The sequence below is a fragment of the Scyliorhinus torazame genome, chromosome 5 (assembly GCF_047496885.1).
Source record: "Scyliorhinus torazame isolate Kashiwa2021f chromosome 5, sScyTor2.1, whole genome shotgun sequence".
NCBI classification, from domain to species: Eukaryota; Metazoa; Chordata; class Chondrichthyes; order Carcharhiniformes; family Scyliorhinidae; genus Scyliorhinus; species Scyliorhinus torazame.
The window spans coordinates 186,708,865-186,730,161 of NC_092711.1; the positions used below are offsets into that span (position 1 = coordinate 186,708,865).

A 21,297-nucleotide genomic window follows, 5' to 3' on the forward strand; every position below is an offset into this window, starting at 1 on the left:
GGTAACAAATCCTGAATCTATGGTTTGTCCATTCTTCAGCCATTTAACGGCAATTGGCATTGGATAGAAATCACTGATTGAGCAGACGATGGTTGCAAAGTTGCTGCTTGTTGTTTCTTTAATGGAGCTCGCGGTGAGGATGACGGTTGGAGGGGTGTTCTTTCTCGGACCTTCAGGAAACACATGTTAGACATGCCTTGGAGAAGAAATTGATAACATATGCAAAGAGTTCAATATTTTTAGCAGGTTCTTTGCAGTCGATCTACACTAACTTGGATTTTCCAGGGATCAGGGCGAGGTACAATACAATAAATATATTCTTACCAAGGCACTATACAGGTTAATCATAACGTTCCGTTTTTCACAGGTACCACGACACTTACATTGCATTCCAATGCTCTTCTCTGACCCGCTGTGACGAACCTCGCAGTTGATTTTGCTGCATCCTACCTCTGAATCGATGACGGTTAACTCGCTGCTCAAGGTGTAGGTCCCCTTCTTGTTTCTCACTGACGGATAAGTCTTATTGCCAATGGTGATCACCTGTCCATCTTTCTTCCAGGTCAGGCTGGTGATTTCTGGAGAGTAATCCATCGCCAAACAGCCGTACGTAACCGAGCTGTTTGTTTTTTGTTGCTGACAGGAGGAGATCAGGCTGTAGAGAGTGGGCGGAGACGTTATCGCTGAGAAAGAATGGTAGGTTGAAAAAATAGCCTCCGTTATTTGTGGGAATTAAGTAACACTTAATTCAACACTTGCTTCCAACAAAATCAGTATTGTTATAAGTTCCATGATTTGGTCATCATCACTGTCTGTTTCATCTTTTGAAAGACACATCTCGTTCTCCGCCTCCATCACATTACAATATTAAATACGTGTGCATGTCCATATAATCATGACAGGAGGCCACCCCTCTGAAAGGCCACCCTGCTAAGGACCAGTCATAATGATCTTTATCAGTGACACAAGTAGGCTCACTGCTGTGAAGTTACTGAGAACATTTCCTAGTCGCCACACTATGGAGCCTGTTCGGGAAAATTCAGAATGTCCAATTCACCTTTCGGGACTTGTGGGAAGAAACCGGAGAAAAGCCACGCAGCCACACATGTGCAGACTGCTCGCAGACGGGAATCCAAACTAGGACCCTGGGGCTGTGAGGCAATGGTGTTAACCATTATGCTACCGTGCCTCCCCCTCTCTGCCGCCTAAACTGCACATATTTGGACTGTGGTTGGAAACCGGAGCACCCGCAGGAAACCCACGCGGGTACGGGAGAATGTACAAACACCACAAAGACAGTCGCCGGAGGTTTGAAATGAACCCGCACCCTGGCGATGCAGGGAAGCAATGCTAACCACTGTCTCATCGGAATAACACAGCTGTCGCAAAACAAGAAATTAAACACTGTCCAGGGCAAATCATGCCGTTTTTCTCTCCATTCAGCACCTTTTTTATTTTCACTCCCTCTATCATCGACGCAAACGTATTCAGTATTATTTTCAATACTATACATAAGATGCACTGCAGCAATGCGCTGACATTCATTCAATAGGACCTCCCAAATTCCGAGTGTCTGCTACGTGGAAAGACAAGACCAGCATACGGACTGGAACACCGTCAGCTGCAATCAGCCCTCCACGCCCCCCCCCCCCCGGCCACACACACACCACCATAACCCCGGCGCTCCAAGCCACATATCACACCGACTTGGGGTGATATGTGGCTTATTGAAGGAACTATTGAAGTTCCATCACAACCACTGGCCAGAATTCCTGCATCTCTCTTTCTAAATGGATTGTGGATGTGCCTTGCACCACGTGATTTGCGGAAATTTAAGGAGATACATGTCAATAGTTTCTCAAGGCGCATTTAAGGATTGGTACCAAATGCTGGCCTTGTCAGTGGCCCGAACAACTCATGTTGGAATTAAAATGAAAATGCAGAGTAATCTCACCGATTGCATTGTCCATTTCATTAAATCCCGAACTGTTATTGGGAATACGGGACGGAAAACATCAGAATTGTTCGATTTGTCTACTCTAAGGAAAGGATACTTCACCCCCAGGAGTAATGCCAGGGACCACTAAGAATTTTGTACATTGGAATGAACGTTTTTTTTGTCAAAGGATTAACCTCTACCTCAGGTTATTATGGTAAATAAAAACCTGAGGTGCTTTCAGCAAGGGAGAGAGACACTTTCAGCGACAAACTGAAAGGTCTTCTGCCTTTGACAGACTGAAAGCTAAACTGCGTGCTACAGGCGCGGCTCCTCCAATTAGTTACATCATAATAGTGGCACGGCGATACAGTGGTTAGCACTGTTGCCTCCCAGCGCCAGGGTCACAGGTTCAATTCTGACCTCGTGTGACTGTCTGTGTGAAGTTTGTACTTTCTCCCCTTTTCTGCGTGGTTTCCTCCGGGTGCTCCGGTTTCCCCCCACGGTCAAAAGATGTGTATGTTAGGTGAATTGGCCGTGCTGAATTGTCCAAATGTTAGGGCGTTTACGGGGTTAGGATTGGGGGATTGGGAAGGGTGCTCTATCGGAGCAAGGGCCGCTGCAGACTTGATGGGCCGAATCTCCTCCTTCCACACTGTAGGGATTCTATTCTATTCTATTCCATTTAGTTATATTATTCCACTAACTGTATCATTACCATCTGAACTAAGCCCTCAATTGTCCAACCAACAGAGAAACCTCTTTCTATCAACAGAATTCCATTAGCCCGACATAGGTAAACAATTAAATAGTTACAATCAATGATTAGTCCACTATTACATCTTGTTGTATATTTTGCAGGCACACTGTCTACCTGCATGTCGTAATAGGATTTTTTTTTAAAAATCTGTAACAGGTACACAACACAATATATATAAGAATTTCCTCTATTCACCACACTGCTGAACCATGGATTAAAACGGTGTAAATTTCCCGCTGCATTGCCGAATCGAAAACTTTCAAGATATATACATGGCTGTCTTAAAATAGAGCAAATCATCAGTCTGTCTGTCGTTTTTGCATCGTTCTTTATGACCGTTGCAATCTGGGTGAGGGATTTAATTTCTCAGACGCGTGGTCAAAAGTGAAGTCATTCGTTCACATTTCTCACAGATGAAAGTTTTCTTCAAGAAATGGATCAAATTGTTTACAGCCAGTCAAGTAGATTCCTGGTCCCAACAACACAATCACCACAGGCACACAAACAGAATACACGCGCACTAATCTCAGAGTTCTCAGAAGATGGATACGTTCAATCTTTCAATGTAATTCAATCTATTTTATTGCAATCTATCCAGGCGCAATTTATGACAAGACTTTGTACAATATCGCTAAAATTCATTCATATTCATTTCAAAACTCCATTCGGCATTGTCTGTCTGACGAAAGCTGGGAAAACATTAGTTTCGTTGAAAAGAAGTACATTAAAAATTACAGATTCAGGGTACTTTGATTTTCCGTAACAAAGACTCGGTGATAGGGTACGAGTTAAACAAACCAGGAACTATGCACATTTTTAGAAAACTATCCAATTATCTAATTTCAAAATCATCCAGTGATCCACAAAATATTTGAGGCAAGACATCTTAACGAGCTGAAAACAGGTGAGAAAAGAAAAGCAATGTTTTCGAAATACACTAAATAATGTCAAAACCATCGATATTATGCTCATCAGTACACTGCTCAATTGTAGGGGGTAATTTGTGTTCAGTTAATGATCACTTCACTAATGATGGATTGCAAGTTATTTGCAACTGCCAGTAAGTTGTCTTGTTAGCTGATTTCTACTCGATAATAAAAAAATTAGACGTTTTGAATAATTCACAAAAATGTCTCGGCCTGTTACTTTCTGAAATATATGTGATTTAATTAGTTCAACATGACACTTATATAGTGGTAAGATAATGTTCAAATTACAACTCAGACATATACGTTACTTTTAGTGCTTAACGTTCGCTCCAACTACCCTGCTTTAAGCCAGTAAATCTGTAAAGTATTCACATTTCTAAACGCACTTATAAACCATAAATTCCATCTATTCTCAGAAATTAATTCACATAATGAATCTATGAGTTTATGTACTGTCCAGTTTGTATATCGCCAGAACGAGAAATTCCATATGTAATTAAACAAAGTCGCTTGAAGTTTGCGATCAATAAAAACGCTTCTTACATTTAATAACTCCGGCTACATCCGGGAGCTGTTTAACACAGGGCTAATTCGCTGGCTTTGAAAGCAGACCAAGGCAGACCAGCAGCACGGTTCAATTCCCGTAACAGCGTCCCTGAACAGGCGCCGGAATGTGGCGACTAGGGGCTTTTTACAGTAACTTCATTTGAAGCCTACTTGTGACAATAAGCGATTTTCATTTAATTCCATCTCCGTAACGCAATTATTAATAATATCATTTCATAGAGGAAGCTTCAAATTAATTAGTGTAAAATATAACAATAACAATTTACTCATATTCTCTGCGACACTGAAACAGAATGACTGACGGCGGCTAGACTTTGTTGTTCGATTTCATATTTAAAAAATAAATAAGCATGAGGATCACATATAATTTGTTCTTCTATTCGATCCTATTTTCTTCCGATAATTCTCTCCATTCTACACGGAGTCATGGAAGACTGGATGTTGTTATTAAATGCAAAACGAATATTAACCTCTTGCAATTAAATGCATTTGTTTAAATTCCAATCTGGACATGACAGTCTCTAGTCATATGCAGTCTGTTACTTCCGACAAATTAAATAAATCATGGCACAATCCAGTCACTGCCAACAACTTCCAACTCTGAGAAAATGTTCAACATTATATTAGTACATCGCTATCAAACTACAGATGACATTGAATGACAAGCATGCTTGCGGATGTACTGAAATAATGTTTTAACCAAAACATATTTTTCCGAACTGCACTGAAAAACTCTCATTTAAGAGAATGAAAAGTTAATCGGGGATATAAATATAATTCAAAATATCTTGTGAAACTGACCACTGCTGTGGAATCACGATGTTTTCATGAAGTAGGTTCATGTATATTTTTTTTAATCTATTTTCGTAACTGTTCTGTCCATGTTAATTGTGCGAGAGCACAGCACAATTGTGAAAGACAGTTAATGATGAATGGTATTAATAGAAAAGCCCTTTCAGTTAATATGGAGTCATAGTATATCCTGATAAAATTGTTTGTAACATAATAGATTTACTTTTAAATTTGCAAACCCGTTAGTTACGTCGTTAACGATTGCAGCAACGAATCATGTCCTGAATTAACGTTCTATGCCACACTTACTTAAATCTGTAATCATCAATTTTAAATAAATTTGTAACATATCTTTATTTTTGAAGTCATTTCCGAAGCCTGCCTGCATGCGCCAGAAAATCGTGCTTCATGCACGTTCAAACGCGTAGACTGTTTGTATTCGACAATTAAACGTGGAACCGCGCAGTGTCACCTTGTTTAAAAAATAAAGGAACGCTAAACGGTTCACAAATTTGAATCATTCAAAGTCAACCAAACACCCAATCTCCTCAGCGGGATGGGGAGGAGGGGGGGGGGGGGACAAGTCCCACTTCGGGCTGAAACAGTTTTAATGGAGAAGCAGCTCAATTCTATGACATGGTATCATAGAACGAAATGTAACATTGTAAGAAAAGCTCAATCTAGCATCCATAAAAGCCACTCGTTACCAAATGTATGAATTATTAAACGAAACAGACGCATAATAATAACACCACCATTGTAAGTAAGTGGAACATGTTCAATAAATCAGTATTAGGACTTTAACACATTTTATTAATATTGGGTGAAATTATGTAACTTTGATGAAATGTTTGCAGCTCGTGATAACCGCAGAAGCCATTAGTTTCCACGGAGATTAAAAATTGCAGGCACAACAGACTCTTTAACAGATGTTAATTATTTAAAGAAACTCGGCTACGTAGTATTATCAGCAGATAAACATCAAACCACAACAAACAGGGACTAAATCCCGCAGCAGCATCTTTTGTCAAGGAACAGTGGAATTCTGTAACCCCCTTCTCCGCAGAATCACATGAAACAATGCAACAAATATCACTACCGATTCCACAATATTTACGGTTCAGTGAACGACTGAATTATGTAAAAAACAAAAATATAAAACAAAGACTCATATAAAACAGTAACTAAATGATTGCATGCTTCTTACCTGCAGCAACTGTCACTGTCGTCCCTTGTCCCCAGAGGTCGAAACCTTCACAGTGTTACGTTCCCTGGGATGGGTACTACAATAACCGGCTGTACAAAAAAGTGGACAGAAAACCACCGTTTTTTTTAAATATTCACAACCCAAAGGCAAATTAAAATCACAAAAAACGTTCAATAAATTGAAATTGAATTTGAAGATACCGCTAACTCTTCATAAATGAGCCGAATGTTTTATATTTCGGAGAGTAACGCATGGGCATGCTACTGACAAAACCAACTGATAATTAATAATTATTACAGATTTTCCATCTCAAGGCGCGTTATTCGGAGAGTGCTGGGCACAAAGTATACTTCACATGTCAATTTATATTGTAAAAACAAGCACTGACCCAGTCCCAGTCAATTAGTACCGAGAGCATTTATGTACTGACATTAACTACTGTGGGTCCCCCCAATTGCTAAAATCCTTTGCACAATAATAGATGGCCGTGTCTTCGGTCTTCATGTCCGTCATATCCAAAGCGAAAATATTGTTTACGGTGTCTTTGGACACGGTGAATCGGTTCTCGATATCTGAGGCGTAATACTTATATGATGACCTGTAGTAAGCAACCAGCCACCGCGGTCCCTGTCCGGGATCTTGTCGGAGCCAATGCATGTAGTAGCTGCCGAGTTTGAACCCGCTGGTTTTACAGGTCAGTCTCAGTGTTTCTCCTCGACGCCCGGTGGTTGCCACTGTCTGAGTCAACACAGTATCGGACTGGGCACCTGAAAACAATAGACCAAAAACCCAGAGGGTTAATGCTGATAAAAATTATTGCTGATTCTGGGACATCCCACAGTCAGACAAACACTGAGTCAGTAGCATTGAGAAACGTAGACTATTAAAACTACTCACGGGATAAGAACGTTAGAAACAAACTGAGAGAAATCGCCCCCCTCATCCTCTGGTGCTTTGGCGAAAGTGTTTATGTCAGGAACTCACTGAACAAACCAACTCCCGAACTGATGGATTACAGACCAAATGAGCGCTATTTAAATACCCGGCAGAAGGGGACGGGTTTCCAGGCGCCGCCTGTTCATTCCTTGCTGGAGGTGGCGACTTGATTCGCCTCCCACCCTCCACACCCCGACAGAATGGACTAAATTGTTACAATAGGGTAATATTTAAAGCAGGCCTTTGATCTGTATCAGGAGATTTGTTTGATTTAATGGTTCATTATACATTTCCACTATTTCCAGGAGTGAAATTAATGTTACCATCTGTTACTTGAGAATAAAAGATTTCCTTGTCAATTAACTCTTTATTTCAACACCTTAAAGTGGATGCACATCAAAGAAAAAAGCAAATTACTGCGTATGTTGGAATCTGAAACAAAAAACAAAAATACTGGACAATCGCAGCAGGTCTGACAGCATCTGTGGAGAAAGGTTGGACCTAACGTTTCGAGTCAGGATTACTCTTTGTCAAACCTGCAGAGAACTGGAAATAGGGTCAGATTTATACCGTTGTGCAGGTGGGGGGCAACAAAGATAAAGTTAGATTATCAAACGATAAAGATGGCTGTCTGTTTTGCAACATGACGGCACGGTGGCACATGGTTAGCACTGCTAACAACAGTATTTTCTGTTTTTGTTCAAGATTCCAGCATAAGCAGTAATGTCATTTTTTCTTTCATGTGCATTCACTTTAAGTATAGCGCCAGAGACCCGGTTGAATTCCGGCCTCGGGTAACTGTGTCGAATTTGTATTTTCTCTTTGTTTCGGCCTGAGTTTCCTCCGGGTTCTCCGGTCCTCCCACAGTCCGAAGATGCGCAGGTTAGGTGGACTGGCCATGCTAAATTGACCCTTAGTGTTTAAATATTCGGTGGGGTTACTGTGTTACGGGAATGGAGTGGAGGAGTGGACCTAAGTCCGGTGCTCTTCCCAAGGGTCCGTGACGACTCAATGGACCGAAATGTCTCTTTCTGCACTGTAGGAATGCTATGATAACGCCGGGACTATATATCATTGCAAAGATATATTACTATCTATCGTAGGAATTGATTTATGGAACTTTATAAGGCTGATGAACAAACTGATTCTATTCACTGTGCGGATGGTTATTGCCATTCAATGTGGGTCTGGAGATCAGGAACAAACTCCTCACATTATACAAGCCAACTGTTTGCAGATATGGAGGCTAGCATGCCAAATGCTATTGAAAGGAGGCATCTGAATGTTTATCCTGTAAATCAAATGTATGTTTCCTGAGTGCTGACCGCTTAGCTACGAGCCACCTTCAGGAACTTAACATTGTCAATGAGGCGGATTGATGTAACGACTCCACCAAGCAACAGAACTGCAGTCGATTTTATTTTTTTAAGCTCTGAAACTCTGCGAACTTCTCCTTATCGCAGGAAGGGAATGTTACTCAACTCCTGTGACATCCTGTATGAAGCAACAACAGCCCTGTTTGATGATCACTCCAACAAATGATATTCTTGTGATGGATCAGCAGACAGAATGAAATACATACATACTGTTAGGGAGAACTCGGGCGAAGAACCATTTTACTCTTGATATAGATGGCTGCGATTTTTTAATTATAATTAGATTGATCTCAGAAATTTCACTTTATCACAAATTGTTTTTATGCAGTTCACATCGCGAAAGAACGTCTATTTATAAAACGCTTTAGCCGAGCACTTAAAACACTTAAAACGCTTTGAAGTATTTTTGTTGAAGTTCAGGCACTACTTTACTGTTGGACATGCAACAACTAATTTGTCGACCACAAGCGCTGACAAACAGATGTGATAAATATGAGATTTCAGTTGAAGAATAAATGTCGATCGAGGACACTGGGGAGAAAATTATGTTTTTTAGAATTGTATCAGTAAGATTTTGCACCCACCCGTTTGGTGAATCCGTTTCTCTTTCCTCTGGTGACAACTGACATGATTAGTAATTTCCTTGCTTTTGTTTTAGATTTCCAGAATACGCAGAACTGTGCATTGATTATATTTATTCTCAGGATGTGAGAATCACTGGCAAATCCTGAGTAAACGACATCGCTGTGGAACTGGAGGCACATGTAGGACAGATCAGGGGTGAGGGCGGATTTCCTTCCCTGAAAGACATTAGTGAACCAAATTGCCCTTTCTGAAAGTGCTGAATGTTCAATGTTGTAATGAAGGACGCTAGCATTTTTATTTCGGATTTACTAATTAATTAATTTGGAATTCTCTCAGCTGCCAAAATTGAATTGGACTCATATCTCCGGATGATTATGTCAGCCTTCTTAATTACTGGCCCCGTGATAATATTGCTATACTACCTCTAAGGCTGAAATATCATCATAAATAAAGTTGACACTACTGAATATGCAACAAAGTTTCAGCACTGAGTCACACGCCTGGATCATGGCTCCAGTACCTGTTGTAGGAATTCACCATTGTATTTTTTTCCTGAGAGAGCCTATCCATTTCACTGAAGCACGACTTTTAACCGATGTTTAGCCATTCTAACAGTTAGCTTAGTGTACCTAAATTTCATGGTCGGGGTCCAGTCTGAACCGGATCCACGGAGTTGGGAGCCGGTTTTCTTTTATCAGTCATGGATATTATTCTGACACGATGGCAATGATAAATAATTTAAAATTCAATTAATGTCAACAATAATATCTGAATCGCGCGAGGCAGAGAGATCTATAAAATAATGACCTTTACAGTGCGTGAGATGCGCTACCAAAGCAGCTGGATGTTGGGGTAGATTTCCTTACAATTGAGCAGTTCATGGGGAGGTTAAGTACAAATAGCGTAAATGACAAATGTTAGTGATTCGTTATTGACAAAGAAACTGTATCCACGGGTAGCATGCTTAGTAACCAGAGGACACTGATTTATTAGCTACTAATTCACTGAATCGTCCTCTGCATATATTGCCCCAGACGATGGTTATTTTTATGTTGCCATAGACCCTGTCTGTATTATACTACATTAGCTCACTTCTCGTCTTATACCACACTCGGAACTCTCTTTATTTTCTCTACATAAGGCCACAAATCCTGCATCAGATCCTGTCTCCTTTTATATTACACAGGTGATTGCCTCATTATGTCACACCAGAATCTGTCTATGTATATATTACACTGGACCATGTTTCTGCTGTCTATATTGATATTATCAATCATGATATATATTTACTCGCCTGTGAGAATGCAATCAGATTTTCGTTGCATGATTATGAGACATATGTGGATATGTCTGTGTGTGTGTTTATATGTGTAGAAAACATAATTTTTCATAATTACAATGTCCACCGAGTGTTTGCTTTTACAATTATTTACTTTTCTGCAATATATAATGATATTAGAAATATTTCATTATCAGCAGATTATGATACTTCATTGAAATTGTACATTTGCTACCGTTAACATTTATCCTTGATCAAACGTTCTTGCTCAGAAAGCGATGTGACACTAAAGGGTCCATTGACCATGAATGTAACTTTAAGACCGAACTCAATTAAATCGTTTCCTGAGTCTTCATGTCACTGAATTAACACCTCTTCTCCGCTCTCCGTCTTCTCTGTGACACCATCTGACACGCGTACCTGCTCTTTGTTCTCCATCACAGCACCTAACTCACTGAGCTCTTCTGAAACATAAGTTGGTTCATTAACCTCTCGCACGCGCATACAGATACCAGCTTAGTCACTCAAACATTCTCAAAGACAACTTAACTAACTTTAACCTCACACAACGGCCAGTTAACTCGCTAAACCGCCTTCCTCCTTTTCTCAGGCAACACATAACTGGCTTAAATCATTACATTTTAAAATAATGTTCCATGAACGTGTTAATAGCTTTAATGTTATCTTTCGTCTCCCAGAGGTAACGCACACGCCGTCTCTAATTTTCTTTCATGTTTTAATACCAACTAATCACGTATGTTTTAGCCATCAACGTAAGAATTGAGATGAAAGAAATACTAAAACGAAAAACAGTCCATCGTGTTCTGTTTCATTCTGTCAGAGTGAGTTCACCCTCCTAGGCAGGAAGACTTTTCACGGCGATAACACATGTGCCTAACGCCTGTTGTTTAATTGTCAGGTAACCCAACTTCCTATTTCTCTGCAGCTGGCTGCAAACCGCACATCTCACTTCTGAGCAGAAAATAAGTCCAGGCGCCACAATCTGGCGGAAACATCTGTCACCCTGCCTAAACCTTGGCACAGAGTCAGTGCAGTCACACAGGTCACATTGTAGTGACTTTTACAAATGAGACAAATGTGACCTGTTTAGAGTTTCCATTCCACGACATCACTGAATGTTCCTGGGTCAGTAACTTGACATTCCCGGTTCCCTCAAGCCGCGGACTGATAGCTTGCTACCTTAAATGTCGCGTCATTTTCTCCTGCGTCACTTTTATCCTCAACTTCTCAAGCTTTCTCTCACATCACTTCTTCCAACTTAGTCTATTCCCTTGCGAAATGGCATGCGTTGTCCGCAATCTTATGTCTGAAGTCATCCTCCACACCTGAGTCCATCTCTGTCACATACATGCTCAAAATCATTAATACCTTTGATGAAGTAAATGAAGAGAGTCTGTATCAGCTGGAAGAACATTCAATAACCAGAGTAGGAAGATTACATTTAATTGAACTGTAGTACTCAGATGAGGAGAACTGTTTTTAACCCGTGAGATGGCATGAGTTGAAAAGCGTGAAGCAAATTCTACTTCGTAAATTACATTACAATTTGCAAATTAAAGTACTTCTCTATACTTTAAGACTTAAAATAGCAGAATTAGAATCATAGTATCTTCATAGTGCAGAAAGTGGTCATTCGGTCAATGAATTATTCGCTGTCTCTCTGAATGAACGTTCTACCTAATCCCACGCCAGGCCTTATCTCAGTAACATTGCGCATTCTATGTTTTCACGTGTAATACATAAATAAATACATCTGCAGGAGTATGGCAAATTAAACTAAGTGAGCGGATGTGAGAAAGTGCTGGCAAAATGGTCTGAATGGCTTTTTTCAACGATTATCAGCCTCATAATCCTATTTATCTTCGTGCATTTATGTATCTTCTTATTTAATTTTGGTACCTACCACTGCCCTTTACTTGGACCAAATGGAATATGATAATCACATAAGTTTACTGCTTGGGCTTATCTTCTCAATCGAAAGTGACTGTATGATTATGCTGATAATTGTCAGATTTCTTGCAGGAAGTCACTATTATTCATAACCCGCTTCTTTGAAACGAATTTCACAGGACGGCACTCAGAGAAATAGCATCTCATTGAATATTCGAGGAATTGAATTTTATTTTCCCGGGATTTTGGTATTTGGCGCGTTCCGTCACAATGAGCACCAGACTGAACACTTAAAATATCGCTTTCTCGGATCTGTCAAGTTCGGTCCGTGTGCCTCCGTCCATCCAAAAAAATTAAAGGAAAAGTTGTGAAGGAACAGATCCCTTGCTGTTCCTCGGTCCTCTGCATAATTATCCCCTCAGATATCAGAAACCCTTATGTAATCATTAGCTCCCGTTGGGTATAACAATCTTTTTCCTTATTGAAAGTCAGAGAGATCTAGGTGTACAGGTCCACAGGTCACGAAAAGGGGCAACACAGGTGGCGAAGGAAGTCAAGAAGGGATACGGCATGCTTGCCTTCATTGGCTGGGGCATTGAGTATAAGAATTGGCAAGTCATGTTGCAGCTATGTAGAACCTTAGTTAGGCCACACTTGGAGTATAATGTTCAATTCTGGTCGCCACACTACCAGAAGGATGTGGAGGCTTTAGAGAGAGTGCAGAAGAGATTTACCAGAATGTTGCCTGGCATGGAGGGCATTAGCTATGAGGAGCGGTTGAATAAATTCGGTTTGTTCTCACTGGAACGACGGAGGTTGAGGGGCGACCTGCTAGAGGTCTACAAAATTATGAGGGGCATAGACAGAGTGGATAGTCAGAGGCTTTTCCCCAGAGTAGAGGAGTTAATTACTAGGGGGCATAGGTTTAAGGTGCGATGGGCAAGGTTTAGAGTAGATGTACGAGGTACGTTTTTTACACAGAGGGTACGGGGTGCCTGGAACTCGCTGCCGGAGGAGGGACGATAGTGACATTTAAGGGGCATCTTGACAAATACATGAGTAGGATGGGAATAGAGGGATACGGACCCAGCAAGTGTAGAAGATTGTAGTTTAGTCGGGAAGCATGGTCGGCACGGGCTTGGAGGGCCGAATGGCCTGTTCCTGTGCTGTACCTTTCTTTGTTCTTTGTTCTTTATTCGTTCATGGGCTGTGGGCCCTGCTGGTTGTGACAGCATTCATTATTCATTCCTCAGGGTATTTAAGAGTGAACCACATTGCTATGAAGTAGCATATTGCCCGATCAGGTCATGAACACAAGTTTCTCTCCCTAAAGGACGTTCGTGAACCAGATGGCTTTTACGACAATCGACAGTGATTTTGTAGTCATAATTAGACGTTTAATTTCAGATCCGTATTGTATTCATTATCCTGGGTCTCTAGATTGCTAGTCCAGCGACAATACCACTGAGCCACTGCCTCCCTAACTTAGTCAGATGGAGTCTCTAATACGGGTGTCAGTCTTGATGTCTCCATTACTATTTTACCACACTCTTCTCTGCGTCACTCATCATTACACAGAAGACTGCACCATGCCCAAAACATCAATGCTTCTTTATTATTTGCTTTTAAATTGCAATCGGATGTTCTTCCATACCCTGTTTTGTTCCATTCAAGAGCCGAAGCAGTCAAAACAGTATATGTTATTCATACATTAGATTCTGCCTCTGAGATCATTATTATACCATGATCAAGTCTGCTTCGGGCCCGGTAATTGACAGTTGCAACACAGTAGATGGTCCGTAATTGAGATATAAAACACTTTTAATTGAAATATCAAAATTCCGAATAATTTCTAACATAGCAAAATTCCGAATAATTAATCAAATCTGTGAACATACCGTGGATGATTTGCATCCCTCAAAGTGCTTGGAATCCTTGCTGCTTCCAACAGACGTGATGTCTTTCTCCTTATTTCTCTGAATTAAAAGCATTGAAATGGATCTGAGGAGAATCGTGCCTCATGAACAATGGTAAAACTGTGACAACAAATAGTTTGATATTCCAAATGGTCAAAGTAAACAGTGTTCATTGGCTAGGAGCGAGAGTAGACAGTTTTCACTTAACCTCTGTATCTAAAAGCATGTGGACTGAAGGCCAATTACCATATCTAATTCCCTGCTCCCCTGCGCTCCCACCCCCGCTCTCCTGAGGTGATTTGCATTGTGAAGAAATGTCGCAAACCTCTAGGCACAGGATAGTTAAAACAATGTTTCATTCTCTTATCAATAATCCCACCTGTAATAAACGTTCACATCCAACATTTTTAATGTAAGTTCCAGGAATTATAAATCCATCGAAAAGGAACGGTAGGAACAGTTCCTACAATAATGTCATCACACGAAGATTTTCTTCCAACAGTTTTACAGCTGTTCCAACGAACAGACATATTTAATCAACAAACCTAGTCATGCATGATATTGTTTGCAGAAAAGGTGACATAATAATTTAATGCTGTTGAATTCATAATTTCTTCACAACGAAGCCCACAACTGTATTGTGTTATTAAAAAGGCTACAATTCAACAAACCTAGACTTTTCTGTACATTGAAAGTAATTAAATTATTTACACCCGTTCCTCGCAAGCAGCTGGGATCCAGTTGCAAGCCTTTACTGTAAATAGTCACTCCAGCACAAAGTCTTTTGTTTTAAATAATTTTTATTAAGGTTGTCACAAAATATCAACAACAAAATGTAAAAGGAACCCAATAGAATGAAATACAAAACAAAACAAAACAGCCCTGTGCCCCCCTCCCCCTGTACATAAATAATAAATTAACACCCGCCAAAACACATAGCGAACATAACAAATATATACACCCCCTCAGATCCCCCAGTATACACAAACAAAAATAAAATAGACAACTCCCCCCCCCCCATCCAGTGTTGCTGCTGCTGCTAACCATTGTCTACCGTTCTGCCAGGAAGTCTAAGAACGGCTGCCACCGCCTGAAAAACCCTTGCACCGAGCCCCTTAAGGCAAATTGCACCCTCTCCAAATTAATAAACCCCGCCATATCGTTGACCCAGGATTCCACGCTTGGGGGCCTCGCATCCTTCCACTGAAGAAGAATCCTTCGCCAGGCAACCAGGGATGCAAAGGACAGAATACCAGCCTCTTTTGCCTCCTGCACTCCCGGCTCCTCTGCAACCCCAAAAATTGTGAGCCCCCAGCCCGGTTTGACCCTGGGTCCTATTACCTTCAAAACCGTCCTCGCTACACCCTCCCAAACTTCCTCCAGCGCTGGGCATGCCCAGGACATATGGGTCTGGTTTGCTGGGCTCCCTGAGCACCTAACACACCTGTCCTCACCCCCCCAAAACGGCTCATCCTTGTCCCAGTCATGTGTGCCCTGTGCAGCACCTTACATTGTATGAGGCTGAGCCTCGTGCACGAAGAGGAAGAATTCACCCTCCCTAGGGCATCTGCCCACGTCCCCTCCTCGATCTCCTCCCCAAACTCCTCCTCCCACTTACCTTTCAGCTCCTCCACCGAGGCCTCCTCCTCGTCCTGCATCACCTGATATGTTGCCGAATTCCTCCCCTCTCCAACCCACACCCCTGAGAGCATCCTGACTTATACCGTGAGTGGTGGCAGCAGCGGGAATTCCACCTCTTGCCGCCTGGCAAACGCCCTTACCTGTAGATACCTAACGGTGTTCCCGGGGTGGGGGGGGGGGGCGTACTTCTCCTCCAGCTCACCCAGGCTCCGAACGTCCCATCCACAAACAGGTTCCCCAACCTTCTTATCCCTGCCCTGTGCCACCCCGAAAACCCTCCATATATTCTCCCTGGGACAAACCGGTGGTTCCCTCGTGGTATACCTCATTGGAGGGAGCGGCAGCGGCGCCATTGCCAGCGCCTCCAGACTCGTACCCTCACAAGACACCGTCTCCAGCCACTTCCACGCCGTACCCTCCCCCTCCATCACCCAATTATGCACCATCGCCGCATTAGCGGCCCAGTAGTACCCACAGAGGTTAGGCAGCGCCAGCCCCTCCCATCCCTACTCCGCTCCAGGAATACTCTTCGCACCCTCGGAGTCCCTCACGCCCACACAAACCAAGTTATACTCCTGTTGAGCCGCCTAAAGAAGGTTTTCGGGATAAGAATGGGGAGGCACTGGAACAGGAACAAAAACCTTGGGAGCACCGTCATCCTGACTGACTGCACCCTACCCACCAGGGACAGCGGCAACGCGTCCCACCTCTTAACCTCCTCCTACATTTACTCCACCAGCCTCGTGAAATTAAGCCTATGCGTGGGCCCCCCAGCTCCTGGCCACCTGGACCCCCAAAAACCTGAAGCTCCTCTCCGCCCTTTTTAGTGGGAGCTCGCCAATCCCCCTCTCCTGGTCCCCTGGGTGAACCACGAACAACACGCTCTTCCCCATGTTGAGCTTGTACCCTGAGAAATCCCCAAACTCCCTGAGGATCCTCATAACCTCCGGCATTCCTCCCACTGGGTCCGCCACATATAGCAGCAAGTCATCCCCATAGAGAGAAACCCTATGCTCCACCCCACCCCGCACCAGCCCCCTTCAGTTCATCGACTCCCTCAGTGCCATAGCCAGGGGTTCAATTGCCAGTGTGAAGAGCAGGGTGGAGAGGGGACACCCCTGCCTCATCCCTCGATGCAATCGGAAGTACTCAGTCGTCCTCTTGTTCGTGGCCACACTCGCATTCGGGACCTCGTACAACAGCCTAACCCACCTGACGAACCCCTCCCGAAACCCGAACCTCTTCAGCACCTCCCACAAGTACCCCCACTTTACCCTATCGAAGGCCTTCTCAGTGTCCATCGCCGCCAGTATCTCCGCCTCTCTCTCCCTCGCCAGCATCATGATAATGTTCAGGAGCCTCCGCACATTTGCGTTCAACTGCCTCCCCTTCACGAACCCAGTCTGGTCTTCGTGGATGACCTGCGGCACCACATCCTCAATTCTCGTGGCTAAGACCTTCGCCAGAACATTGGCATCTACATTTAGCAACGAAATCAGCCTATAAGACCCACACTGCAGGGGGTGCTTGTCCCGCTTCAGGATCAAGGAGAGCAGTGCTCGGGACATCGTCGGGGGCAAAGCCCACCCCTCCCTTGCCTCATTGGCAGCACGGTAGCATTATGGATAGCACAATTGCTTCACAGCTCCAGGGTCCCAAGTTCGATTCCGGCGTGGGTCACTGTCTGTGCGGAGTCTGCACATCCTCCCAGTGTGTGCATGGGTTTCCTCTGGGTGCTCCGGTTTCCTCCCACAGTCCAAAGATGTGCAGGTTAGGTGGATTGGCCATGATAAATTGCCCTTAGTGTCCAAAATTGCCCTTAGTGTTAGGTGGGGTTACTGGGTTATGGGGATCGGGTGGAGGTGTTGACCTTGGGTAGGGTGCTCTTTCCAAGAGCCGGTGCAGTCTCGATGGGCCGAATGGCCTCCTTCTGCACTGTAAATTCTATGTCGATTGAAGGTCCTAACCAGCAACGGGCCCAACAGGACCACATATTTTTTATAAAATTCGACCGGGAAACCATCCGGCCCCGGTGCCTTCCCCGCCTGCATGCTCCCTATCTCTTTGGCCAGCTCCTCCAGCCCAATCGGGGCCCCTAATCCCGCCAGCAGTCCCTCTTCCACCTTCGGGAACCTCAGTTGACCCAGAACTCGGCCCATCCCTCCCTCCTCCAGTGGGGGCTCGGACCGATACAGTTCCTCATAAAAGTCCCTGAAGATCCCATTGATGCGAACCCCACTCCGCACTACACTCCCTCTCCTATCCTTAACTCCCCCGATCTCCCTAGCCACGTCCTGCTTCCGAAACTGATGCGCCAGCATCCGACTTGCCTTTTCCCCATATAAATAAATCGCCCCCTGGGCCTTCCTCCACTGCGCCTCCGCCTTCCTGGTGGTCAACAGATCGAATTCGGCCTGGAGGCTAGGCATCTCCCTCAACAGTCCCTCCTCCGGCACCTCCGCATACCTCCTGTCTACACTCACCATCACCCCCACCAGCCTCGCCCTCTCCCTCTGCTCTCTCCTCTCCTTGTGGGCCCTAATGGAGATCAGCTCTCCCCTAACAACCGCCTTCAGCACCTCCCAGACCATCCCCACTCAGACCTACTTGTTATCGTTGGCCTCCAGTTATCTCTCTATGCTTCCTTGGACCCGCTCGCTCATCTCCTCGTCCGCCAACAGTCCCACCTCCAAGCGCCACAACGGGCGCTGATCCCTCTCCTCCCCAAGCTCTAGGTCTACCCAATTCGGGGCGTGATCCGAAATGGCTATCGCCGAGTACTCGGTATCTTCTACTCTCGCAATCAACGCCCTGCTCATAACAAAAAAGTCGATCCGGGAATAGGCCTCATGAACTTGCGAGAAGAATTAAAATTTCCTAGCCCCCGGCCTTGCAAATCTCCAAGGGTCCACCCCTCCCATCTGGTCCATAAACCCCCTCAGCACTTTGGCCGGCGGTGGCCTCCTACCCGTCCTAGACCTGGAGCGATCCAGTGCAGGATCCAACACCGTGTTAAAGTCCCCCCCCCATTATCAGGCCCCCCACTTCCAAGTCCGGGATCCGACACAACATGCGCCGCATAAAACCGCATTGTCCCAGTTCGGGGCGTACACGTTGACCAGCACCACCCTCTCCCCTTGCAGCTTACCACTTACCATTTGCTCCATTGTGTGTCACAATGCTCGATGCCTCGAACGACACCCTCTTTCCCACCAAGATCGTCACCCCCCCGATTTTTGGCATCCAACCCCGAATAAAACACCTGGCCTACCCACCCCTTCCTCAAACTTACCTGGTCTGCACCTTCAGGTGTGTCTCCTGAAGCATGACCACATCCGCCTTCAGCCCCTTCAGTTGCGCGAACACCTCGGTCCGCTTAACCGGCCCATTCAGTCCCCTTACGTTCCAGGTTATCAGACGGATCAGATGACTACACGGCCCCTCCCCGCCGACTAGCCATAATCCCTCCTCGGCCAGCCACGCGCCCGCGCCCCACGCCCGGCCCGTTCCCCACGGCGTCAGACCCCCGTCCCAACCCCCTCTACTTGCTCCAGCTCCCCCTTGACCATACCAGCAGCAACCCACTTTCCCCTCACCCCCCCCCACCCCAGCTAGGACCCCTCCTAGCTCCATTGCTCCCCCCATTGTACTCCCGCAAGTCAGCTGACTGCTGCTGACCCCAGCCGCTCCCGCCTCTCCTTCGACTCCTCCCATTGTGGGACGTCCCCTCCCCCTCCATTACCCACCAGCAGGCTCTCCGCCTCCCCCTTCCATCACAAGCGCGGGAAAAAAACCTGCGCTTCCCCGCTCCGGCCCCACCCCCTCCAGCCTTCAGCACGGGGAAAAAACTGCGCTTTCCACCTGCCCGGCGCCGCCTCCTCTAGCGCAGCTCCTTTTAGAGGCCCAGTCCCCTCAGCCCCGACTCGGGCCTCCCCCTCCCCCGCGGGGCCCCATCCCTCCTACCGGCCATCCACCCCCTACTCTGTTACTTGCCCCCCTCCAAGAGCCCACCCGACAGACCCAACCAAAACAGTGCCCAACCCACCCTAACCACCCAAACCGAACAAAAAATAAACAAGAACAAAGAACACCCCCCTCAAAATGTAACAAACAAGAACAATCCCCGACCATCCCCATGCCCGACCTCCCCCCCCCCCCCCCCACCGCCCCGTCACCCCCCCCCCCCCCACCCCATCCCGACCCTCAGTTTGTGTCCAGCTTCTCGGCCTGCTCCTCCTGGGACTCAAAATAATGGTGCCGGTCCTTGTAGGTGACCCACAGACGCGCCAGCTGCAGCATGCCAAACTTCACACCCTTCCTGTGCAGCACCAGCTTCGCCCATTTGTACCCGTCCCTCTTATTTGCCACCTCCGCGCTCCAGTCCTAACATATTCGAACCTCCGCATTCTTCGACCTGCTGCTCCTCTCTTTCTTGGGCACTCTCGATCAGCGAACCGATGAAACCGCACCAGCACCGCCCGCGGTGGCTCGTTAGCCTTGGGCCTCCTCGCCAGCACTCTATGGGCCCCTTCCAGCTCCAGGGGCCCCTGGAAGGACCCTGCTCCCATCAGCGAGTTTAACATGGTGACCGCATAGGCCCCCACGTCCGACCCCTCCAGCCCCTCCAGGAGACCCAGGATCCGCAGATTCTTCCGCCTTGACCGATTGTTCATCTCGTCAAACTGTTCCTGCCATTTCTTGTGGAGCGCCACGTGCGCCTCCGCCGTTACCGCTAGGCCCAAGATCTCGTCCTAGTTATCTGAGATCTTTTGTCGGACCTCGCGGATCGCCACCCCCTGGGCCATCTGGGTCTCCAGCAGCTTATCAATAGAAGCCTTCATCGGCACCATCAGGTCCGCTTTGAGCTCCCTGAAGCATCGCTGGATAACCTCCTGCTGCTCCTGCGCCCACTGCATCCACGCTGCCTGGTCCCCGCCCGCCGCCATCTTGCTCTTTTTCCCTCGCACTTTCTTTGGCTTCACCACCACTTTTTTTAGTCGCCCCGCTCCTGGTCAAAGCCATACACTGTCGGGTGAATGTTGCAGTCTTCTTCCCACACTGGGAAATGTCGGAAAAATGCCATTGGGGCCCTGAAAAGAGCCCAAAGGTCCGTTCCAAGCGGGAGCTGCCGAACGTGCGACTTAGCTCTGCACAGCCGCAACTGGAAGACCTCCAGCACAAACTTAAACTGAGCTTTTTCAACTGTGATCACGATAAAATCCATAAATATGACTTAAGACCAACATAAAAGCAAAACATTGGTCGTATTGTCAGCATCCTACAGACCATTCGACATATCACCTTGAGTAGCCCCTCTCATTTTCCCTGCGGTCCAGTTTTTGTCCCTTGTACTTTCAGCTAATGATCCAATTTCATTTTGAATACCTCGATTGTCCAGTCCTCTACCACACCATCAGGCAGTCAATTCCAGATCGTCATCATTATTTGCATTAATAAGTAGC

The 21,297-nt window shown here is 45.3% G+C and overlaps 1 protein-coding gene across 1 annotated transcript; it reads right to left on the reverse strand.

Annotated features, from left to right (window-relative positions):
- LOC140418082 (Ig heavy chain Mem5-like) lies at positions 1-19,002 on the reverse strand (the record flags this gene model as incomplete). The annotated part of the gene is made up of 8 exons (XM_072501505.1): positions 18,991-19,002; positions 14,177-14,254; positions 11,737-11,790; positions 10,522-10,525; positions 6,650-6,958; positions 6,192-6,236; positions 384-683; positions 1-170 (listed from the first exon to the last, which is right to left on the reverse strand). Coding segments are annotated over exons 1-8 (972 nt in total), but the record flags the coding sequence as incomplete, so codon positions are not given.
- Positions 19,003-21,297: the final 2,295 nt, after the last annotated feature.